General features: G+C 43.5%; 1 protein-coding gene across 1 annotated transcript; it reads left to right on the top strand.

Moving 5' to 3' along the window:
- Positions 1-639: 639 nt before the first annotated feature.
- Polr2f (RNA polymerase II, I and III subunit F) lies at positions 640-16972 on the top strand. Its single transcript, XM_052742766.1, is given in 4 exon segments — positions 640-737; positions 16667-16768; positions 16770-16841; positions 16843-16972. Coding segments are annotated over 4 exon segments (402 nt in total).
- The last annotated feature ends 2891 nt before the right edge of the window (positions 16973-19863 follow it).

Raw genomic sequence — 19863 nt, forward strand, 5'->3', positions numbered from 1 at the left:
ACACACCAAGACAGCAGCTCCTAACTTCTTCAAGTCTTAGTTTCTCCAACTGCAGAATAGGCATACTTGTATTTATCCTGCTTAGAGCTGTTTTGGAGATTATATTTAAAAAATCTGTGTGCAGTGTTGGATATAGAGGTAGATGACTACTTTTTTCCCCACTTCATTTCATCCCTTTTGTCACTAAATTCACTGCCTGGCACATGGTAAAGGACAAGGAAGTGTTCGTTCATGCAGTTCTCCATGCAGACAGGCTCTTTCACTAAACCAGACTGATCCATCATCAATGCATGTCTTCTGAGGGCCTTTTCTATGTCTGGCTCTCTACCTGGTATTGTAAGGAGATGCACATGTACTTGTGAGACATGCTTGAGATGCTCATATCTTAGAGACGAAGTACACATGTGTAATAATATAATCTGAAAAGTAGGTAGGCCTGTGGGAATTGAAAACCGACCAGGAATAAGAGACATCTGGAGAAGCCATGCTTCGGCAGATGAGAGGAAAGGACCCTTCAACAATGGCAACAAAGGCATCAACGGGAAAGGCTGGAAAGGGAGCCACAGGATGAAAGAGTGTGCAGGGATGGCAGTAAGATTATGGGAAGGACAGGATGATGCAGGGAGGCAATATGGAAGGATGCATGGTCTGGTGGCTGTGACGGTGTCAGAGGGCCACTTCTGGTGGTGTCAGAAGTCTCTAACATTGGATACCAAGTGTGATGTTGTCCGTAAAAGGTAAATTATTAAGAGGAATTATGAGTGGGATGGAAGAGGATATAGGTGATACTGTAGGGAAGGAGATTCCATTGGGAATGAGTCTGTAGGGGACCTGGGGGTGGGTGGGTAAGTAGAGGCTATGGCTTTAGAGAAAGGATGTTTTTGCAGAGATCAGAATTGGGATGGGAGAAGTGGGGGCAAGTGGCTGGTGTTATACACATCCTGGTTATTTTTCCACAGGTCCCTACCCAGCATTATCTCCTCTCATCTCCATGATGGATTTTTAAAGACTGGTGGCTACTTTGAAGCTTATATAAAAATGAGGTTCCGGGCCCAGGGTGACACTGTCCCTTACAGCAGAGCCTGGATTTAGAGCCCGTTCCTTAAATCCTTACACTTCCCCATTATCCAAGGGTGTGAAGACTGTCATGCAGATCCCAGTCGTAACTTCTTTTGATAATTTACCTTTTGAGGCCGGGCTACCCTTTCCTGTTAGCTTACGGAGTGAGTGGGAGTCTTAGGGGAAAATTGGGGACGTGGAGTCAGGGAGAGAGGAGAGGTCTTTCAGGCTGAGAGAAGGATTTCAGGAAAGAAGGCCATAAAAAGCGCTGTGAGAGAATGTGCTGGAGAGAGGAATGAGGAAATAAGGGGTAGTACTCAGGAAAGCAGGGCGACCACACACAGACACCAAGACAGTGCTAGAGCAAACCTGGAGCCACACTACCAGCGGGGTTCTCCTCAGCAGACAGCACACCCACATTAACTCTGCCCACATCTCTCTCTGCTCCCGAGCAAGCAATACCACCCTCTAAACCTGCTAAAAGCACAGTGAGCTGTGGTGCACGGGGAAAATGGTGGGCTTAGTGGGTCTGAGAGTAGGCAGGACCCGCGTTCAAAGCTCACTTCCCCACTCAGGTACCTTGGAGCGCCTTCTTCCAAATAGCTGTGGGAGAGTAATTCACAGTCTCTCACACAGGCTGTTCTACTTCGCCCAACATGTGTTACGGCCTGAGAAACACCAAGTAAAGGGGGAAAGGCATGGTCATCACTGTTGGTTTGAAGGAAATTGTGCTCTAAAAACTTGTGTGAGGCTAAAAAGCTGCATGCACTATTTAGGTATTTTTCTTACTGCAAGCTCAGAAGTGGGATATACTTGTTTCAGTTCATTGGGGTAGCTTTTCTTTGGCCTTCTTAATATCTCTTAACATCTGGTGAACTTACTTTCACTTTATGTCAGTAAGACTTTATAACAATAACTTATCCAAAGTACTTTGCACTTAGGCTCTTTCGTTTCTTCTATGAGGCCCAGCAGCCAATTAGATAGATGTCCTTGTCACTGACATACTAAGAAAGATACCCCAGGCGAGATTTGTTTGTCTGTGTGTGTGTGTCTCTGTCTATCTATCTATCTATCTATCTATCTATCTATCTATCTATCTATCTATCTATCTATCTACTTATCTATCTATCTATCTATCTATCTATCTATCTATCTATCTATCATCTATCTACTTATCTATCTATCATGAGTATGTGTGAACCTGCCCATCATGTAGTTGAAGGTCAGAGGGCAGCTTTTTGCAGCCTCTCCTTCCACCATGCTGATTCTAGGGATCAAATGTATGTTGTCAAGTTGATGGCGAGAACCTTTACCCACTGAGCCATCTTGCCCGCTCACCTTTTTTGTTTAAATATGCTAAGTAACATTGGTACTCTTCCACAGACCTGTAGTGCTGATGCAACAGCACAGAACTGAGTCTCCTAGGAATGTTAGATGGGACACCCATGAAGTCTCACCGACAAGACTGCCTAAGTATGAGCTGAACAATAATAGATATGCTAATGTGGCCAGGGAAAAGTTAAGGAGTGTTAAGGGAGGGAGAAAGAGTCTTCCCTAGGGAAGAACACACCAACGGGTCATCCAATATCGAATGGTCAGCCCTGAAAACATACGTGCCGGTAACATTACACAGACTGAACAGGTTGTATTTATATATTTGGGAATATACATGTACACACACACACACACACACACACACACACACACAAAACAGCAATTAATAAAAACAGAGGTCATGGATTTGAAAGAGAGCATGGAAGGGGTGTATAGGAGGGCTTGGAGCGAGGAAAGGGAAGGGAGATTATAAAAAAATAACACAGGTAATTGTGCCTTAAACACATGGTAAGAACTGCAGCCGGGCGTGAGGGCTGAGAAGAAAGTGTAAGGGGCAAAGCAAACAAGGGTAACCTCCCCCAAACTCCATTCCTAGTTACTTGTCATCTCTGACACTCACTGTCTCAAACTGTCACATTGTCATTTTTATCCTTGGGTTGTTGTGAGGGTGACAATGGATGGCACATGCCACATTGGTCCTCGTTAAGTATGTACTGTGTATCAACCTCTGTGTGTTTCTGTCATGCAATCTAGCAAAAATCTACAGCTCACTTAATTATTTTTTTTTAACACATGTTGGGTCCTTCTCATGCCAGCTTATTGGTGGATGTCATAAAACCAAAGTCTCCAGGAGCTTAGACTAGTGGTTTGAGAACAGACTGAGTCACACAGCTTGTTTCCAAAGTGAGTCACTTGGTAGCCAGGGCTTTGCCTTGGTAAGCGTCAGAGCTGGGGAAGAAGAGAGACCCATTGGCAGGGCTGGTGCCAGATGGGATCAGATAATAGGGTTTGTGCTTTTTGAGGGGAACAGATCTATAAAGACCCACTGGTGTTTCACTGGATGAGTTATTTAAGTTTACAGTTGCTCCCAATGTTTACATTTATCTGGCCTCTATTTCTCAAAAAAAAAAAAAATTATCTTAGAAATATAAGCCATATTTGTGTGACCTTGGCCAAGTCTCCTTCCTCTCTGATTTTCATTATAATCCTCTACCAAGTGATGACACTGGTCTAGTGTCCTCCCTACAATCCATTCTGATTTGGTGTTTGGACTCTCAAGGTCCGGGGCTGGAGTTTAGGTGTATTCTTTCATGTCAAAGACAAAGCAAGCTCCATTCACTTCCTGGATTCTGACACATCATCCTGTAATTCCTGCCTGGCTCCCAGGGCACCTCATGCCAACTGGTGGTTTTCCATCCTGTCGATTCGATAGCTCTGTTGTCTCTCAGGCATACAGGAATTGGTGCTGGTGAGGTTCAGAGGTCCCACGTAACCCAAAGGCCATTTGCTTCTCCCAGGCCCCTGCTGATAGTTTAGGAGCCAGAGGGCTGGTCTTGGTTTCCAACAAAATCGTTTGTCTGTTACTTCCCATTTATGACTGGTTGTTGTGGTTACCAAACAGATGGACATACATGGCATTTACTTTTCCTCTCGCTCTCTCTTGTTTCTAACAGCAAGGTGGAGCCACTGTGGGATTAGCTTAATGATATGAGTCACTGGGTACAGGACATGTTTCCATTTGTTAGTGTTTTATTAGTAGTGCTATTGAGGTGTCATGTCTAAGGCCCATGGATACTGGAGGCCTAGATTGACCCCTTCTTTTCATCTAGATGGGTTCCATGTCTTAAGTACACCAACGCAATTACTACATATCCATTCTGTAATGGAATACACGCTTATTGATGTGGGGCCCAGACTTCTCCATAACTGATCAGTCTTCATTCAGGCTGCTAATGGTTGGAATTATTGGTAAGTTTCAGAATGGGTCAGGTAATAGACAACTGAATTGTGAATGGAAGCTCAATTACCAACTATTATATAAGCCTCCACCTAGCTCCACACAATTTCATTGCTAGAAATTAAAAGATAAAAACTTTATATATCTTGAAGACCAGTCCTCTGTTGGATGTGGGGCTGAAGATCTTTACCCATTCTGTAGGCTGCCGTTTTGTTCTACTGACTATGTCCTTTGCCTTGCAGAAGCTTTTGAGTTTCATGAGGTCCCATTCATTAATTGTTGATCTTAGTGTCTGTGTTGTTCAGAAAGTGGTCTCCTGTGCCGATACATTCAAGGCTATTTCCCACTTTCTCTTCTGTCGGTTTCAGTGTAACTGGATCTGTGTTGAGATCTTCGATCCACTTGGACTTGAGACATGGATTTATTTGCATTCTTCTACATGCTGACATCCAATTATGCCAGCACCTTTTGTTAAAGACGTTTTCTTTTTTCCATTGTATAATTTTGACTTCTTTGTCAAAAACCAGTTATCCATAGGGGTGTGGATTTATGTGTGGGCCTTTGATTCGATTCCATTGCTCCACTTGTCTGCTTTTATGCCAATACTGTGCTGGCTCGTTTTATTACTATAGCTCTGTAGTAGAAATCTGGTACAAGGAAAACTCCCAGGAAACTACAAGGATAACCCCAGCTAAGACTCTTAACAATAGTGGACAGGTAGCCTGAGCTAGCCATCTCCTGTGATCACATTGGTGACTACCCCAATTGTCACCAGAGAGCCTTTATTCAGTAACTGGTAGAAACAGATGCAGAGACCCACAGCCAAACATTAGGCTGAGCTCAGAGAATCCTGCTGAAGAGAGTAAGGAAGGATTGTAGGAGCCGGAGGGGTCAAGGACATCACAAGAAAACCAACAGAACCAATTAACCTGGGCTCATAGAGTCACATAGAGTCTGAACCAACAACCAGGGAGCCTGCATGGGATTGACCTAGGCCCTCTACATATAGGGACTCACAGAGTCTGGAGCAACAACCAGGGAACCTGCATGGGACTGACCTAGGCCCTCTACATATATGTGACAGTTGTGTAGCTTGGTCTACTTGTGAGACCCCTAACAACTGGAGTAGGGCCTGTTCTTAATGCTTTGCCTGGCTCTTGGGAATCTACTCCTCATACTGGATTGCCTTGCCCAGCCTCAATACAAGGGGAGGTGCTAAGTCTTACTGCAACTTAACATACCATGCAATTTGTTAATACCCATGGGAGTCCTGCCCCTTTCTGAACAGAAACAGAGGAGAAATAAATTAATTAATAAAATTTTAAAAAAGAGAAAAAAGATAATAAACTTTCAATTTTCTCAGTGAAATCTAATAACCGGGACATATAATTTTCAAACATAGTTTGTTACAAGCAATGAACAATTGTCCCATGCACCATAAACATTAGATCTGTTTAAAAGTTCCATACGTTAACTATGAGAGCACAAAGCAATCATGAAAGAGACATTTTCTGAAAAAGTCCCAAGGGATCTGAACACAGGATGGCTGAACCGTGTGTGCAGTTTTAGAAAAATATGGATTCTGTATACGTATTATTTTCATACAGTACACTGCAAAAACAAGACTTCCACCTCCCTCAGGTCTCCAAGCGCTTTGCCCTTATTTGGTGCACGTGTTTAGATGTGGCTAAGAAATACAGCCAGCCGTAAAGTGTAGGCAGCTGTTTGAGAAGTCGAAGTGTTTGGATGCAAAGGGAGGGAGTCGCCTTGACAGAAAGAAATATGGGAGTGGTTGGGAAATGCAAGCGCCAATAAACCAACAACATTTTTGGGCTGCTAGAAAGCTGATCTAATCTTCGGCTAAACTATAGAAGTATAAAGAATATAAAATCACCCAATATGCTAGCTTTCCAAGTCCACACTTGGAGAGTTATATTCAGGGTTGGACATCAGATTAGCAGAATGTTGAGCTGTTTGGAACCATACATAATTGTGCAAGGTTAGGACATTTGGGAGAAGAGAAATGGGGAGGCAAAGATGCTGTGGGATTCCATCTGGGTATCATTCACCTCTGTTGTCTCAGTCAGCCCCATCCCTTCCTTCCTCAGATGAGATTGCCACAGAGAGGCATAGCTTGGGGCATCTGGAAAAAACAGATCCTAGGTTGGAGATTTGCTCAGAGTAGCCTTATAAAGGACAACTCACTGAGAAGAAAGGAAGCAGGCAAGAGTGGGAAGAGGCAGGCTGTCGGGGGTCTCACTATGGCCTTAGCCCATTCCCCGAGGTCTGGACCTGGCATAAGTCTTCAAGTTGTCTTGAATTGAGGCAGAGGAGCTGGGTACCTGTTTATCTCTGTAACCCAGCCATTGGATGTGGGCTGGCTGCATCCAGGGAGGACACAACCATGGTTAGGCAGCCCTCTCTACTCTGGTGACAGGTTCAACTGTGTAGCTGCATGGAGATGAAGCAATGTTGGTGCATCCATTCTGATCTGGTCCATCACAATACCCACTGGAGTGCAGTAGAAGACAGCCACCAGTAGCTCTAGGTTTATATTTGTCTAACTCCATGACTACAGAGAGAAACATTTCTCTGCTCTCATTTGAGTTTTTAAAAGTCTAGAAGTAACCGGAAATTGAAGAATTATGACGAGTTGACTTTGAATCTTGTTTTCCATTGTGGCAAGATAAGCAAAGCTAGGCAGGATGGGGGAAACACAGCAGTGACGTGGTGGCCACCCACGTTTAGTCCACTTCATCTGCCCTGAGAATCAGGAGACTGCTTGATTCTGGATGGCACAAGAAAACATAACCCCATGGGCAAGAGCACTGTCATTTCATAATTCTTATGCCTTCTGTGGAAAAGACACTCCTGTGACTGGAAGCATTCCGGCACAGGCCAGATGTTACCCCCTCTTTCTAGTCCTCAATGGAGAGGGTTTCCATATTTGGATTGCATCGGAATTCCTGGAGGAGGTTTCAAGTGATGCCAGTTGTTGGGCTCCATAGTCGGACACTGACTCGGTAGGTAGGTCAGATGTGGGGTTCAGACTCTCTTTTCAACACTCCTCATCTGCCTTTCCTATGCTGTCATGTGTGGAAACGTCAGGACTGAATCAGATGTTTCAGTACTGTTGCTCTGAATGAATCACTTTTGTGTTTGAAGTTCCAAGGTAGAGTGTGGGGGAGAGAGGGAAAGGAATTGCACGAGCTCATTCACTTTGTCATCTCATAATCCGGGAAGCAGGATTCTGAGCCAGCCAGTGGAACAGAATTCAAAATCCACTAGACTCGATTCCTATAGGATCTTCCAGTTATAAAGACTCATTAATAACATGGATTTTCCAGGGGAAACAAAGTATCGCTGTTGTTCACTGTTGTTGGCATTTGATGAAAAGAGGTTTGTTGAGCATGCCCTTTTTATCTTTTATGTTTTAATTGTTTGAGAATTTCATACATGCGTATAATGTGGTTCGATCAAGTCCACTCCCTCGTTCCCTCCTGGCTATTTCCTCCCCATCTTACCTCCACCAATTTTGCTTCCCAACTTCATGTGCTCTTTTAAAAATCCACTGAGTTTGCTTAGTACTGCCTATATGTGTGAGTCTGTCTTTTATTTATGAATGCTTCCTCAGTCCGGCATAAAGGCACAATATCCGTGGACCCACGAATAAGAAAACCTCAGATGAGTTCCTTTGGAAATTTTTACAGGCAGGACATGTCTCCTATGATTCAGTAAAAAGTGATTATTTTGGGAGCAACAAAAGATATTCTTTTTTAAAAAGTACAAACATGCGCAACACTGCCAGATAAACTAAAATAGACTTTAAATCTATGAACTCTTGTTTGTAACTTCTGACTGCCATTCTAAATGTGCAGGAATTTAATTTAGTTATAATCCTTGTGTTTATCTTTCCCCTTTGAGGATTATTTTATATTCATGTCTTTATGTATCTTTATGGCCTTTGTAGTTCTGGCATTTGAAGCGATGTACTGCATAGCTTTGATTCCTATGGCTGACTTTATTCCTCTAATTTGGGGGTAACTAAGGGATTTCCTTCTATCTTGCCACCATTACACAAGGTACTGTCCTGGACCATTTGATATCTGCCCTCACAGGTGCCTTTCCCAGTCCCAGAATCTCAGCTCCCAAAGGAGTTCCCTTCCCTCCATCACCTAGCATGTGACCCAATAGGCTCCTCATCTGGCAGGGCTACCTCTCTATTTTCCCCAGTTCCAAGGAACTTCTGGCCACAGTTACTAGGTGAGGTGTCTAGCTTTATCACATGGAGTGTGCCAGAGATATGTAATGCACTGTGGTAGTAGCCGTGAACATGACCATGAGTATTCTTGAGTTCACGGCCACCATCTTATCCATATTGATCCAATAAGCTATTCAAGAATGTCTCTCTGGCAACAAACATTTCAAAGCCACTTGCCTAATGAGTGATTGATTTCAACAATCATTTCTTTTTTTGGAGAGTGGGCATCAAGTTTTCATTGAATGTTAAATAAGAATTTCTTCTAGCTTTCCAGAAATTGAAATATAACAATCATATAAATTTCTGGAAAACAGAATGTATGTCTCACTCTCCCTTTTATTATCAATACAGTCTAGTTTCTGTCAAAAATTGATAGAGAGTTGCATTAAAAGTCTTTTTTACAGGACAGTGGTGGCACACATCTTTAATTCCAGTACCTGGGAAGAAGAGGCAGGTGAATCTCTCAGTTTGAGGCCAGCCTGGTCTACAGAGTGAGTTCCAAGACAGCCAGGGCAACACAGAGAAACCCTGTCTTGAGAAACAAAACAAAATAAAATGTATTTTTCAAGATTCTTATTTTTGTTTATTCTTAGTGGCTTTCCACTTTTGAAATAGTAGGACTAACTCTTCATCAGCAAATGATCTCTTACCCCATGGATGAATTATCTTTCTTAGATTCTAATTAGACTAATCCATAGTCAACTGAATCACTTAGCATTTAATAATTTTTATTATTGACACATGTCACCTGCACATGAAATTATTACACATGAATAGAGTGTACTTTGCACATATTCACTGCCCTTAAGAATTCGTTCATGTCACTGAAAACTCAAGCAAAACATTTTGAGCGATAAAAGGTGTTTTTCCAAGAGATAGAGTATATATTGTCACGATGATTTCAACACATAACAAAAAGCTGCTGGTCCACTTCCGCATTAGTGTTGCTCCCCAGAGGCAAACATTTTCAGCTTTCAGTGAAGCCTCGATTACCTCTTTTGTTCGTTCTGAGTAGACTACACTACCATCTCTTCATTTTGGTTCTCTCCTACCCTCCACTCTCAGAAATCCCAAGCCCCCAATTCTAAGTTAGAGAGTCCCGTCTCTTCTCCCTCCATCCAAGATGTTGAAACCATGCATCCAAGTTTGCCATCTTTTTTTTTCCTTCTTTGCATCCTTCAACAAGGCTAGAAAAGTCATCATCTGTCTAGCGAATGGGTTCCAGGAAGGAGTAGAGCTAAATCATATTTGTAACATCCCATTTCAAATAACTTAAAAAATTCTAAGAGTGAATCGATGAATAAATGATAAAAATATATCAACGAATGATGACAGACAAAATATTCTCAGTGTCCAAGATTCAAAAGGTACAAAATGTTTTGGAGTAAAAGCACTCCCTCTTACCATGGCCTCTGGCCAACTTGTTCTCTGCCACCAATGTCAACACTTTCTTGGCAGCTTCCAGTCATATATTATGCAAATTCTTGTGCATGTTATTTTGCCACTTTATTCTCAGCGTTCCACTCTGTTTTTAACCTCACACTTAACAGTGTATCTTTAAATGGGAGAAACGCTTTCTTCCTTTATTTCTTTTTATATTTTCAGTTAGTTTGCATGTTGTGATACAAACATCTTACACATGCCATGTAGGTAAGCTTTCTAACACTATACTACGCCTCCAGCCCTTGACACCTTGGGACAGGGTCTCACTGTGTATCTTAGGGTATACTTGAAGTTTCTATGTAATCCAGGCTATCCTCTAACTCTTTTTTTTTTTTTGTCAATAGTTTTCAAGTGCCAGAGTCGCAGAGCCTGTAAGATAAACCCCTTGACAATCTTGGTTTTGGGAGTCTAGCTCCTATACTGTGACAGGATACATTTTTGTTATTTTTAGATCACTTGATTTGTAGCAATTTATTATGATACTCCTAGGAAATTATGAAGACGAATTTGGACATAGAAAGAGCTAGTAATGTTGGTGGAATCTGAAGAAGTATTGATGAATCTATAGATACTAATAAGATCAACTATTCACACATGTTCACATCCTAAACATTTGAGCTACTTTTGGGTGAATATCTTATAAAAAACCTTGATGAATCAGATATATATTCATTATATCTGCATACAGCTCAGGATATTTATACCAAAGAATGCAACACAGCAAGCCTTAGGAAATATTGTATGTAGGGGAAGCTGAGGAAAGATGCAGAAGATAGGTTATGGGTTTTAGAAAAGGATTATGAAGCAGAGAAAACCATAAACCAGTTTCTGTGTTAACATGACATTGCAGTATTTCAGAACAAATAAGTTCTCCACATCTTCTTTTGGTTTTTCGAGACAGGGTTTCTCTGTGTAGCTTTGCACCTTTCCTGGATCTCGCTCTGTAGACCAGGCTGGCCTTGAACTCACAGAGATCCGCCTGCCTCTGCCTTCCAAGTGCTGGGATTAAAGGCGTGCATCATCACCGCCCGGCTGAGACAGGGTTTCTCTGTGTAGTTTTGGTGCCTGTCCTGGATCTAGCTCTGTAGATCAGGCTGGCCTCGAACTCACAGAGATCCGCCTGGCTCTGCCTCCCGAGTGCTGGGATTAAAGATGTGCACCACCATCATCCCGCCTATCTTGTTTTTCTTTTAAAAACCATTAGATTGAACTGAACCAGATGCAGAGACACAATGAGGAACATCAAAGGGTCAGTCTCGGTCTTTTGTGGCTTCTAGTATTGACCAAATACATTATAAAATTGCTATTTTATTTTACTTACAACAAGTGGCCTGTGGGATGGCATGACTAGGACCTTTGGAAGGCCTACCTAACCTAGTTTTCATGGTGTGGTGGTTTGAATAAAAACGGTCCCCATAGGCTCATAAATGTGAATGCTTGGTTATGGGGGGGGGGAGCAGGGGGGCAGCACTACTTGAGAGGTATTAAGAGGTATGGCCTAGTTGGAGTAGGTGTGGCCTTGTTGGTAGAAGTGTGTCACTGGGGGTGGGCTTTGGGGTTTCAAGGCTGCCTACAGATCCAGATATAGATGTCTCAGCTACTTCTGCTGCATACACCATGTCCCTCTGCACAACACCATGCTTCCTGCCATGAGGATAATGGACTTAAACTCTGGAACTGAAAGCAAGCCCCACTAAGTGCTTTTTTAAAAAATAAGATTTGCCATGGTTCTGGTGTCTCTTTGCAGCAACAGAATGCTGACTAAGACTCATGGAGAATGGAATATATTAGTGTATCAAAGAGCACAGCATGTCTTATGCTTATATATCAATTGACAATAAAGGAAGCTTGTCATTTTCACTTTAAGTCTGAGAAATCTGAGTTGCAGAAGAGCACAGTGAGTGCCCCTGTTTTGCTAGAAAGGCAGGACAATGCTTCTAATCTGGATCCTGGCTCAGTGGTCTTTTCTAAACCATGTTGCCACTACATACTCATCCACACATAGCTATATATGTGTGCATCTATAGCTGTATTTGTGTATACATGATATATAAATTACCAAAAGGCAACTTCACAAAATATTAGCCCATCACCATTTTGAATCCCACTCATACATGAAGAACACCATTAGAATTTCAGCACTTTACCTACATTGCCATAATGAGTACCAGATTCTTCTTTGTTTGGGAAACAGGTGTGCTGCTCGTCAGTCATTCAAGATTGGTTATCTTGTCCTAGCTTCCTAGTCCATAGGAAATATTTCATAGATCCTGTCACCTTGGTTGGGAGGTTCTGTGTCCCAGCCTTTCCTGGAGGACTTAAGTGGATATTCATGGTAAGAAAGTTATATTTAACTCCTGAACTCTCAACCCTCGGGACTCTCGTGGCTCAGTTGCCAAAATGTCAGCTGAGATGCTTTCCTGCATGCCACAGAGGCTTCTTTATGCTCAGAAGAGAGCTCCGATTTTGCTGCGACTTGGCAGCCTCTGCTCTGAGCTGGAGCCACTCCGGGAAAAGCTGCGTTTACATGCACAGGCAGAACCCTTTCTTCCACATGAGGTTCTGTTGCAAGCTGTGTGGAACAGGCCATCACAGAAGGCTTCATTTTTCTCAATCTTGCTATTGGTTTTTGTTTGTTTGTTTGTTGGTTTGTTTCAGTAACAACAGATTCCACGTCAAACCCGCAGGACCCAGAGACGATTGGAAAGCGAGGGTATAGCTGCCAGTCACCATGAACATCCACAGCTAGTACATTATGCTTACTCCGAAAGCAGAAGGACAGTCACAAAGACATTACATTCATTGATTTTTTTCAAAGAACACCAGACGCTATAAACAGCGTATACAGGACAAAACACATCACTACAACTGTTAGTTTGCTATTGAATGACGCAGACTTTGCTCACTGTGGCCAAGGAGAAGGCAAACAAGTTTTGAGAGCAGACAGAACCAGTGGTCGATTCTGTCCTCAACCTTCTACCCTCGTTATTAAGAAAAATGATATCGTATCTTGTCAGACTTCATTCCCTTCTCTGTAAGATGAGAGTCATGTCTCCATGGAGGACTGAAGAAGATGGGGGGGGACTATGAAACACCCAGAACTATGACTTGGCCTTGAAGACAGTCAACAAGTGTCAGTTCATCTCTGTATTTTCTTTAAAGTTTTCGCAGGCAAAAGTGCTGGAAGACGGCTTGGGTGGTTCAGATCTCTGTGGAAACAGCTTTGATAGTTTTGATTTGTGGGAATGCATTTTTTAAAATATTAAGCCAGTTGTTTTTATTCTAAGTAAATCCCCACTAGTTCCTGGAGTTTTTATACCCATAGTTTAAGAGTGCACAGCCAGATAGCAGCCCTACCGACTTCCAAGAAAACAATGCGAGGCAGGGAAAGATTTCTCAAATTTGGGCTTTCATGTCATAAGCCAAACAAGGAAAGCCACAATGCTGTGAGTTAAGAAAGGATGTGGATATGAAGGAAAGAGAATTCTTAAAAGACAGAGGGGGTGGGGGTGGGGGTGGGCCATTCAAAACCTAGAGTGAAAGTAGGGTCACATGGAAACATGAATCCTTAGTGAGACCGTGGAGCAGGAGGCAGTGTGGGAGGTTATACACTCTGGACCTGGTAAAGCCCAGGCCGATGCTGGCCAGTGTGGCAGGACAGCATGAGAGAAGTCATACTTGAGGAGGTGACAGGGAGTGCTGGGGTGAGAGTTAGGGATCTTGACCACCTTAGCAAGGTCCAAAGCAGAGATGGGAAAGAATAGAAATATTTGATGCCTAGAGGGACTGTAGTCAGGCTGTGAAGCTCCTAGATGGTAGCCATGTTGTGATCAAAGTCCATAGTGGAGAGACATAGGCTGTTGGGCATCATGCCTTCAAAGCCAGATGTATTCAGGAGGTAGGGGTGGACATGGAAGGGATCCAACATGGCTGGTATGTGTAGAGATGCCTAGAGATGGGGACCAATATCAAGGAGGTTCTATAGCACAGTCCACAGACTGACTACCTAACTCCCCAATCCAATAATGTCATTGACTGTGTTTCCTTCTGCTTAAGCTCCCACTGAACAGGACAGCAAAGTTCTCCTTTGGAGTTTAGATTACATATTGCTCAAGGATGTGCCTCAGAGGAGGAGGGGCGCCGGAGCAATAAACCTAAATTGGATATCAGAAAGTATACTTCTTTCGGAATGATACAGAACTATCCCTTTCTGCCCGTGTGCTTGATTGAGTGTAATTTTATACACGCTCAAAGACAAGTCTTTACCTCCTAAGCTTTTCAATAGAAAGGCTGGGCAAATCCTTAGCAGAGTATGTCACACCACGTATTGTGAGCATCTTCGTGGTTGCCTGTCTTACCAACATGAAGGGACCAAAGGCCAGTGTTCAATGCTGTTGGCTTTCCACATCTTAGCTAGGACTTGGCACATGATAAATGTGCAATAAATATTTATAGGATTATTTAATGGCTGTGCCTTTTCAAAAATAACTGGCAAGAATCTTTTGCATAAACAGAGCATACACAACTGCATCTATGAACAAATACATAAAAGAGAAAAGGCAGCGTACACATTGAACCCGAGGCCCTTATTAGGAAGGCTGAGTCGAATGGGGGGAAATTGACCATTTTGTTTGTGAAGTCCGCTGATTCCTAGAAATCATAAGGCCTGGCAAATTTCCTAGAATTCATTGTGCTCTTTATAGAACAGAATTGCATAGTGCTGTGTTAAATTTAATACAAAGCTCACAAACTCTATGCTAAATTAGATGCTAAGTTACACTCTACCGTAGACCAGAATGGCTAACAGTGGAATACAACTTATTCTTAAAATTCAGGACGTTTTGCTTCTTACTCGAGTGCTTCCCAGGATACAGTAAGCATGCTAGCGGTAAAGATGTTGACAATGTGAGGATACGCAGATAAATACCAGCTTGTGTATTTGAATGAGTCCAGGCATGCTCCGGCAAATCTTAGCACTTTGGGTAAGGCGAGATAGGCACCGGAGAGTCAGGGTTGCTTTGCCGAGCAGTGTGAAGCAATAACGCAGGCAGAGCCAGCTTACAGCAGGAAGCGGAGGAGGCGGTTTCAGGATCACCAAGGCTAGAGAGGCGCGAACGTTAGGTGGATCATTTTCAAGTTTGGTGTGGCAAAATACCAACTCGAGAAGCCTGAAATGCTACAAATGTCTATTGCGATTCTTTCCAAGAGGAACTGTTTGAAAATTCAGTTGTACCCAGGATGGCCGTCCTCTTGTGGTTCTTTGCCATGGGGCTTATCTAATGTCACATTTAGAAAAACAGAGATGGGTTTTTGTCAATAAAATATATTTTTACATGGAGAGAGAGAGAGAGAGAGAGAGAGAGAGAGAGAGAGAGGGAGAGAGAGAGAGGGAGGGAGGGAGGGAGAGAGAGGGAGGGAGGAGAGAGAGAGAGAGAAAGTTTTGAACTACATAAACTTGCAGCTGCTTTGCAGCCCTACTCCAGGTAGTCTGGCCTGGAGTGTGCAGTGCCCACAGGCCTCAGACAGTCTGTCTGTATGTGCATGTTCATGGGCCTTGGACAGTCTGTCCATATGTGCAGTGTCTGTGGGCCTCAGACAGCCCGACTGTCCATGTGGGCAGTGTCTGTGGGCCTCAGACAGCCCGACTGTCCACGTGGGCAGTGTCTGTGGGCTTCAGACAGTCCGACTGTCCATGTGGGCAGTGTCTGTGGGGTTCAGACAGTCCGACTGTCCATGTGGGCAGTGTCTGTGGGGTTCAGACAGAGCTGTTTTGCAGACCATCAGAACACGTAGAAATGGCTTTCCACATTCTGTCATCAAGGATGAGACAACCGTATTAAGCTGGTCTCAGACAGATAAATATCATATTTCTCTCACTAATGGTTCCTAGATTTTACACAGTTACGCAAAGTCATGAACATATATAAGACAGAAACGTAGAAATGAAACTGTCCAGGGGTATGAGGGGTCTAATGGGGCAGGGTAAGAACTGGGAGGGCAGAAGTGTATGGGAGGGGATATGTATAATATGTGCTAGTATAAAAACTTAAAAATAAATAAAATTTAAACCATTTCTCTAAAAGGAGAAAATGCAGACAGAGCATTAGAGTTTTGGCTCCTCCCCAATCTCATCTCTTTGTTTGTTATTGTTATTTTAAGACAGATTTTCGCTCTGTAGTCCAGCCTGGTCTCAAACTCCTGGGCAATCTTCCTGACTTAATTCTCCCAGTTCTGAGGTTACAGATACGAGCCACCACGCCTTGCTACTTCTTTTGAGTCTCCGTTTTGCCTGCACCAACAGGCTGAGAACTTCTGTGGAAAAGGAAGTTGTTTTTCTATGGTAGCTCACTCACACTGCATTTCCCAATTGAGATAATCCCATTCTTAAGACTTGGGGAAGGGCTTCCAGGCTTCTGATAAGAATTGATACACAGACGGCAAATTTCTGAAAGCATTTAAAAATAGAGCATTATTGCATAGCTTGTCCTGAGTAGGTGCTAAGAGCTTGACTAACTTGGTCTGGAGATCTGTTTACATCATTTTCTGGTTTGACCCCGGGCCAGTGGACGACCATTTATCTCGTTAGAAGTTAGGTTAGGGCCAGACTGAAGGGGGCCGCACCCAGGCGCAGCTTGGTGCTTTGGTGAGGGTGTCCTGTCAGACAAAAAGGCTAATTTTGATGGCGATGACTTTGATGATATGGAAGGGGATGAATGACTCTCTATACATGACCAAATATGAGTGAGCTCACATGCTGGACACTCCGGCTCATCATGTATGCCACTGCGATGGTGGACCCAGAGTGGGAGACAGAGCCTTGACTCACCTCCGTGAAGAAACTCAAGGCCTGAAATATCCTCGTCTTCCTTCACTGCCATCTGCCAGCTGGGAGCTATGAGGGCTGGGGTGGTGAGTGAGCTCTCTCAACTGAGCAAGAGCCTTCCTGACTTGACCTGGGTCTCATTTCTATGCTCACTTTATACATGCAAATGATAAAGTTCACCCTTCCAACCCCCACCCTTCACCAAGTTAGATTCGTCGTCCAGAAAAGAGTGATAAAAATAAAACTTATCCCACAGAACTGTTGTAAGAACGAAACACAGTAAAAGCAGGCACAGGTCCTGGTCTAAAAGACATGCTCTCACTACGTAGCCCTGGCTGGCCTGGCCTGGAATTCACTATATAGACCAGACTTCCTTCAAAGTCACAGAGATCTGCTTGTCTTGACCTCCAAGTGCTGGGACTAAGACTAAAGACAGGAGCCACCAACCCTGCAATTGTTTTTTGTTTGTTTGTTTGTTTGATGCTAGGCTTCATCAGCCTGTCCATGCACACAGATGGTTGCAAACATTTGATTCTATTTTCAGAAACAAGCACAGAAAGCCTTTTCTTTCTCAGGCAGGAGATTTTGGGAGGTAGAGGTCACAATGGCACTTTGGTACCTGAGGAATCTGTGAGAAAGTACCAGAAAGAAGGCTGTGTGGGACCCTGGGTGAATGCCAGTCAATCAGGACATTTATCTGGAAACCACCCTGTGATTTGGAAACGGAGCTGGACGAGAAGGTGGGAAAGGGTGGGGTCGCTTGGGGCTTTCGGTATCCCGAACCACTTTAACTTTCTTCCCCTTGTGAGTGCAGGGCAAGGTCAACAATGAGGCAGGCACCCACCCCACCTTCTCCGGACTATCTTCTCCATCTCCAAGAAACACAAACAAAATAGAAGGAAGGAAAGGACACAATGGGCAAAACATTAAGGAACAGTTGCCTTTTCGAGTCCCTGGCAGGGAGCAGGGTTTTCTGTGAGGGGCATAATGATGTGGACATTTCAAGTACCACAAGACCTCAAGCTCTCATCAAAGCCTCAGAGGATTCAAATGAGCCTAGTTCATCTGCCCGCTTTGTAGAAGATGAAGTCCACAGAAAAGATGAAAGCAATCAGGGGATGATATCTGAGGGGGTGGCGGCCAAGAAGAGTCTGCGAAAGGCTGAGTGGTATGTCCAAAAACCTTCACACTCACTTCCACGCTGTCCATAGGGAATGTCATGTCTGTGTTAGACAAGCTTCTCTAGAACCAAGGGACAGACAGATAGACAGGTGAGTAGACAGATATACAGTTTTTATAACATATTGGCTTACATAATTATGGAAGTGAGGATGTTTTGTGATTTGCTGTAAACATTCCACATAGACAAGATGGTAGTATTTAAAGACATGAGAGCCAATGGCAGGAATTCTGATTTTGATCTGAAGTCTTGAGAATCAGGAACATTTTCTTTTTCCTTCCTGACTACTATGAAGTGAATGGGGAGATTGATAGGCCACCTCATCAGTCAGGCAGGGTGAATTCAGTCTCTCTCCAACTCTTTGTCTTCCTAAGGCTCTCCATGGGGTCTGTATTGACACTGGAGAGGGTAATCTGCATTATGCCATGCACTGATCCAAACGACAAAGCCTCCCAAGGTATCTACACAGACACCTGGGAAGTAATGTGTAGCCAGCTCTCTGGGTATCACAGTCGCCTCTAGAAGAAGGAGTAGTTTCAGGTGGAGATGCTTCTGAAACTGGAGCCTGGAAGTGGTAAAGTCAGAAGAGAAGACCCTTTAGCCCTGAGCATTTAGTATGTGTTGAAGCAGCTGGGCAAAGGAAGTCAGGGTCCTTATCACCTAGTGATTCACCACAAACTCACCTCTGTCCATGGCCAAGCCACACTGCAGAGGTTGGAAACTGGCAGAGAAGGGCGTTTGGAATGCAGATACCAACATCATTAATTATTGCCATGTGCTCCCTGTATCCCTGTCTAAATCAGGCAGCTGCATTGAGTGAATAAGATAACACATGAAACCACTCTGCTAATTTGCTGACATGATTAATAATAACTAAACACAAGAAGAAGTGATGAAATACCGAATCCAGCAGGTAACACTTTTGCACGTAGAAGCTATTTTTTTTTTTTTCCGAGACAGGGTTTCTCTGTGTAGTTTTGTTTCCTGTCCTGGATCTTGCATTGTAGACCAGGTTGGCCTCGAACTCACAGAGATCTGCCTTGCTCTGCCTCCCGAGTGCTGTGATTAAAGGCATGCACCACCACCGCCGCCCAGCTAGAAGCATTTTTTTTTAAATAAAGTTTTCCATCACAGCCCATTGAGAATCTCTGGTGAGTCTTGTTTTCATGTGTGTGGATATGGCCTCCTAAATGGGAAATTCTCTGTAGTTGAAAGGGATCTAGGTACAAAGTTATACCTTAAAAGACAGCATTACTCTATAATAAGTTCTAAGATGTACAAAGTTTATTGTTTGCTATCGTTTGGATTGTGAATGTCTCTGTGGTGATTTGAAAGAAAATGGCTCCCAAAGGGAGTGGCACTATTAGGAGGTGTGGCTTTGTTGGAGTGGGTGTGGCCTTGTTGGAGTAAGTATGTCACTGTGGAGGCGGGCTTTGAGCACTCATATATGCTCAAGCCACATCCAGTGTCTTACACCACTTCCTGTTGCCTGCAAGTCAAGGTGTAAGACATTCGGCTACTTTTCCAGCACCATGTCTGCCTGAACACCGCCGTGTCGTACCATGATGAAAATGGACTAAACCTCTGAAAATGTAAGCCACCCCAATTGAATGTTTTCCTTTATAAGCATTGCTGTGATCATGGTGTCTCTTCACAGCAATAGAAATGCTAACTGAGACAGTCCCCAAAAGGCCCGTATCTTGAAAGCTTGATCCCTGCTGACAGTACCACTGGCGAGTGGTGGAAGCTCTAGGAGCTGAGGGCGAATGGAAGCTACATAGCTAAAGTGTGCTCTTTTTGAAAGG

The sequence above is a fragment of the Peromyscus californicus genome, unplaced genomic scaffold, assembly GCF_007827085.1.
Source record: "Peromyscus californicus insignis strain IS unplaced genomic scaffold, ASM782708v3 Scaffold_17__1_contigs__length_78620276, whole genome shotgun sequence".
In the NCBI taxonomy this organism is placed as follows: domain Eukaryota; kingdom Metazoa; phylum Chordata; class Mammalia; order Rodentia; family Cricetidae; genus Peromyscus; species Peromyscus californicus.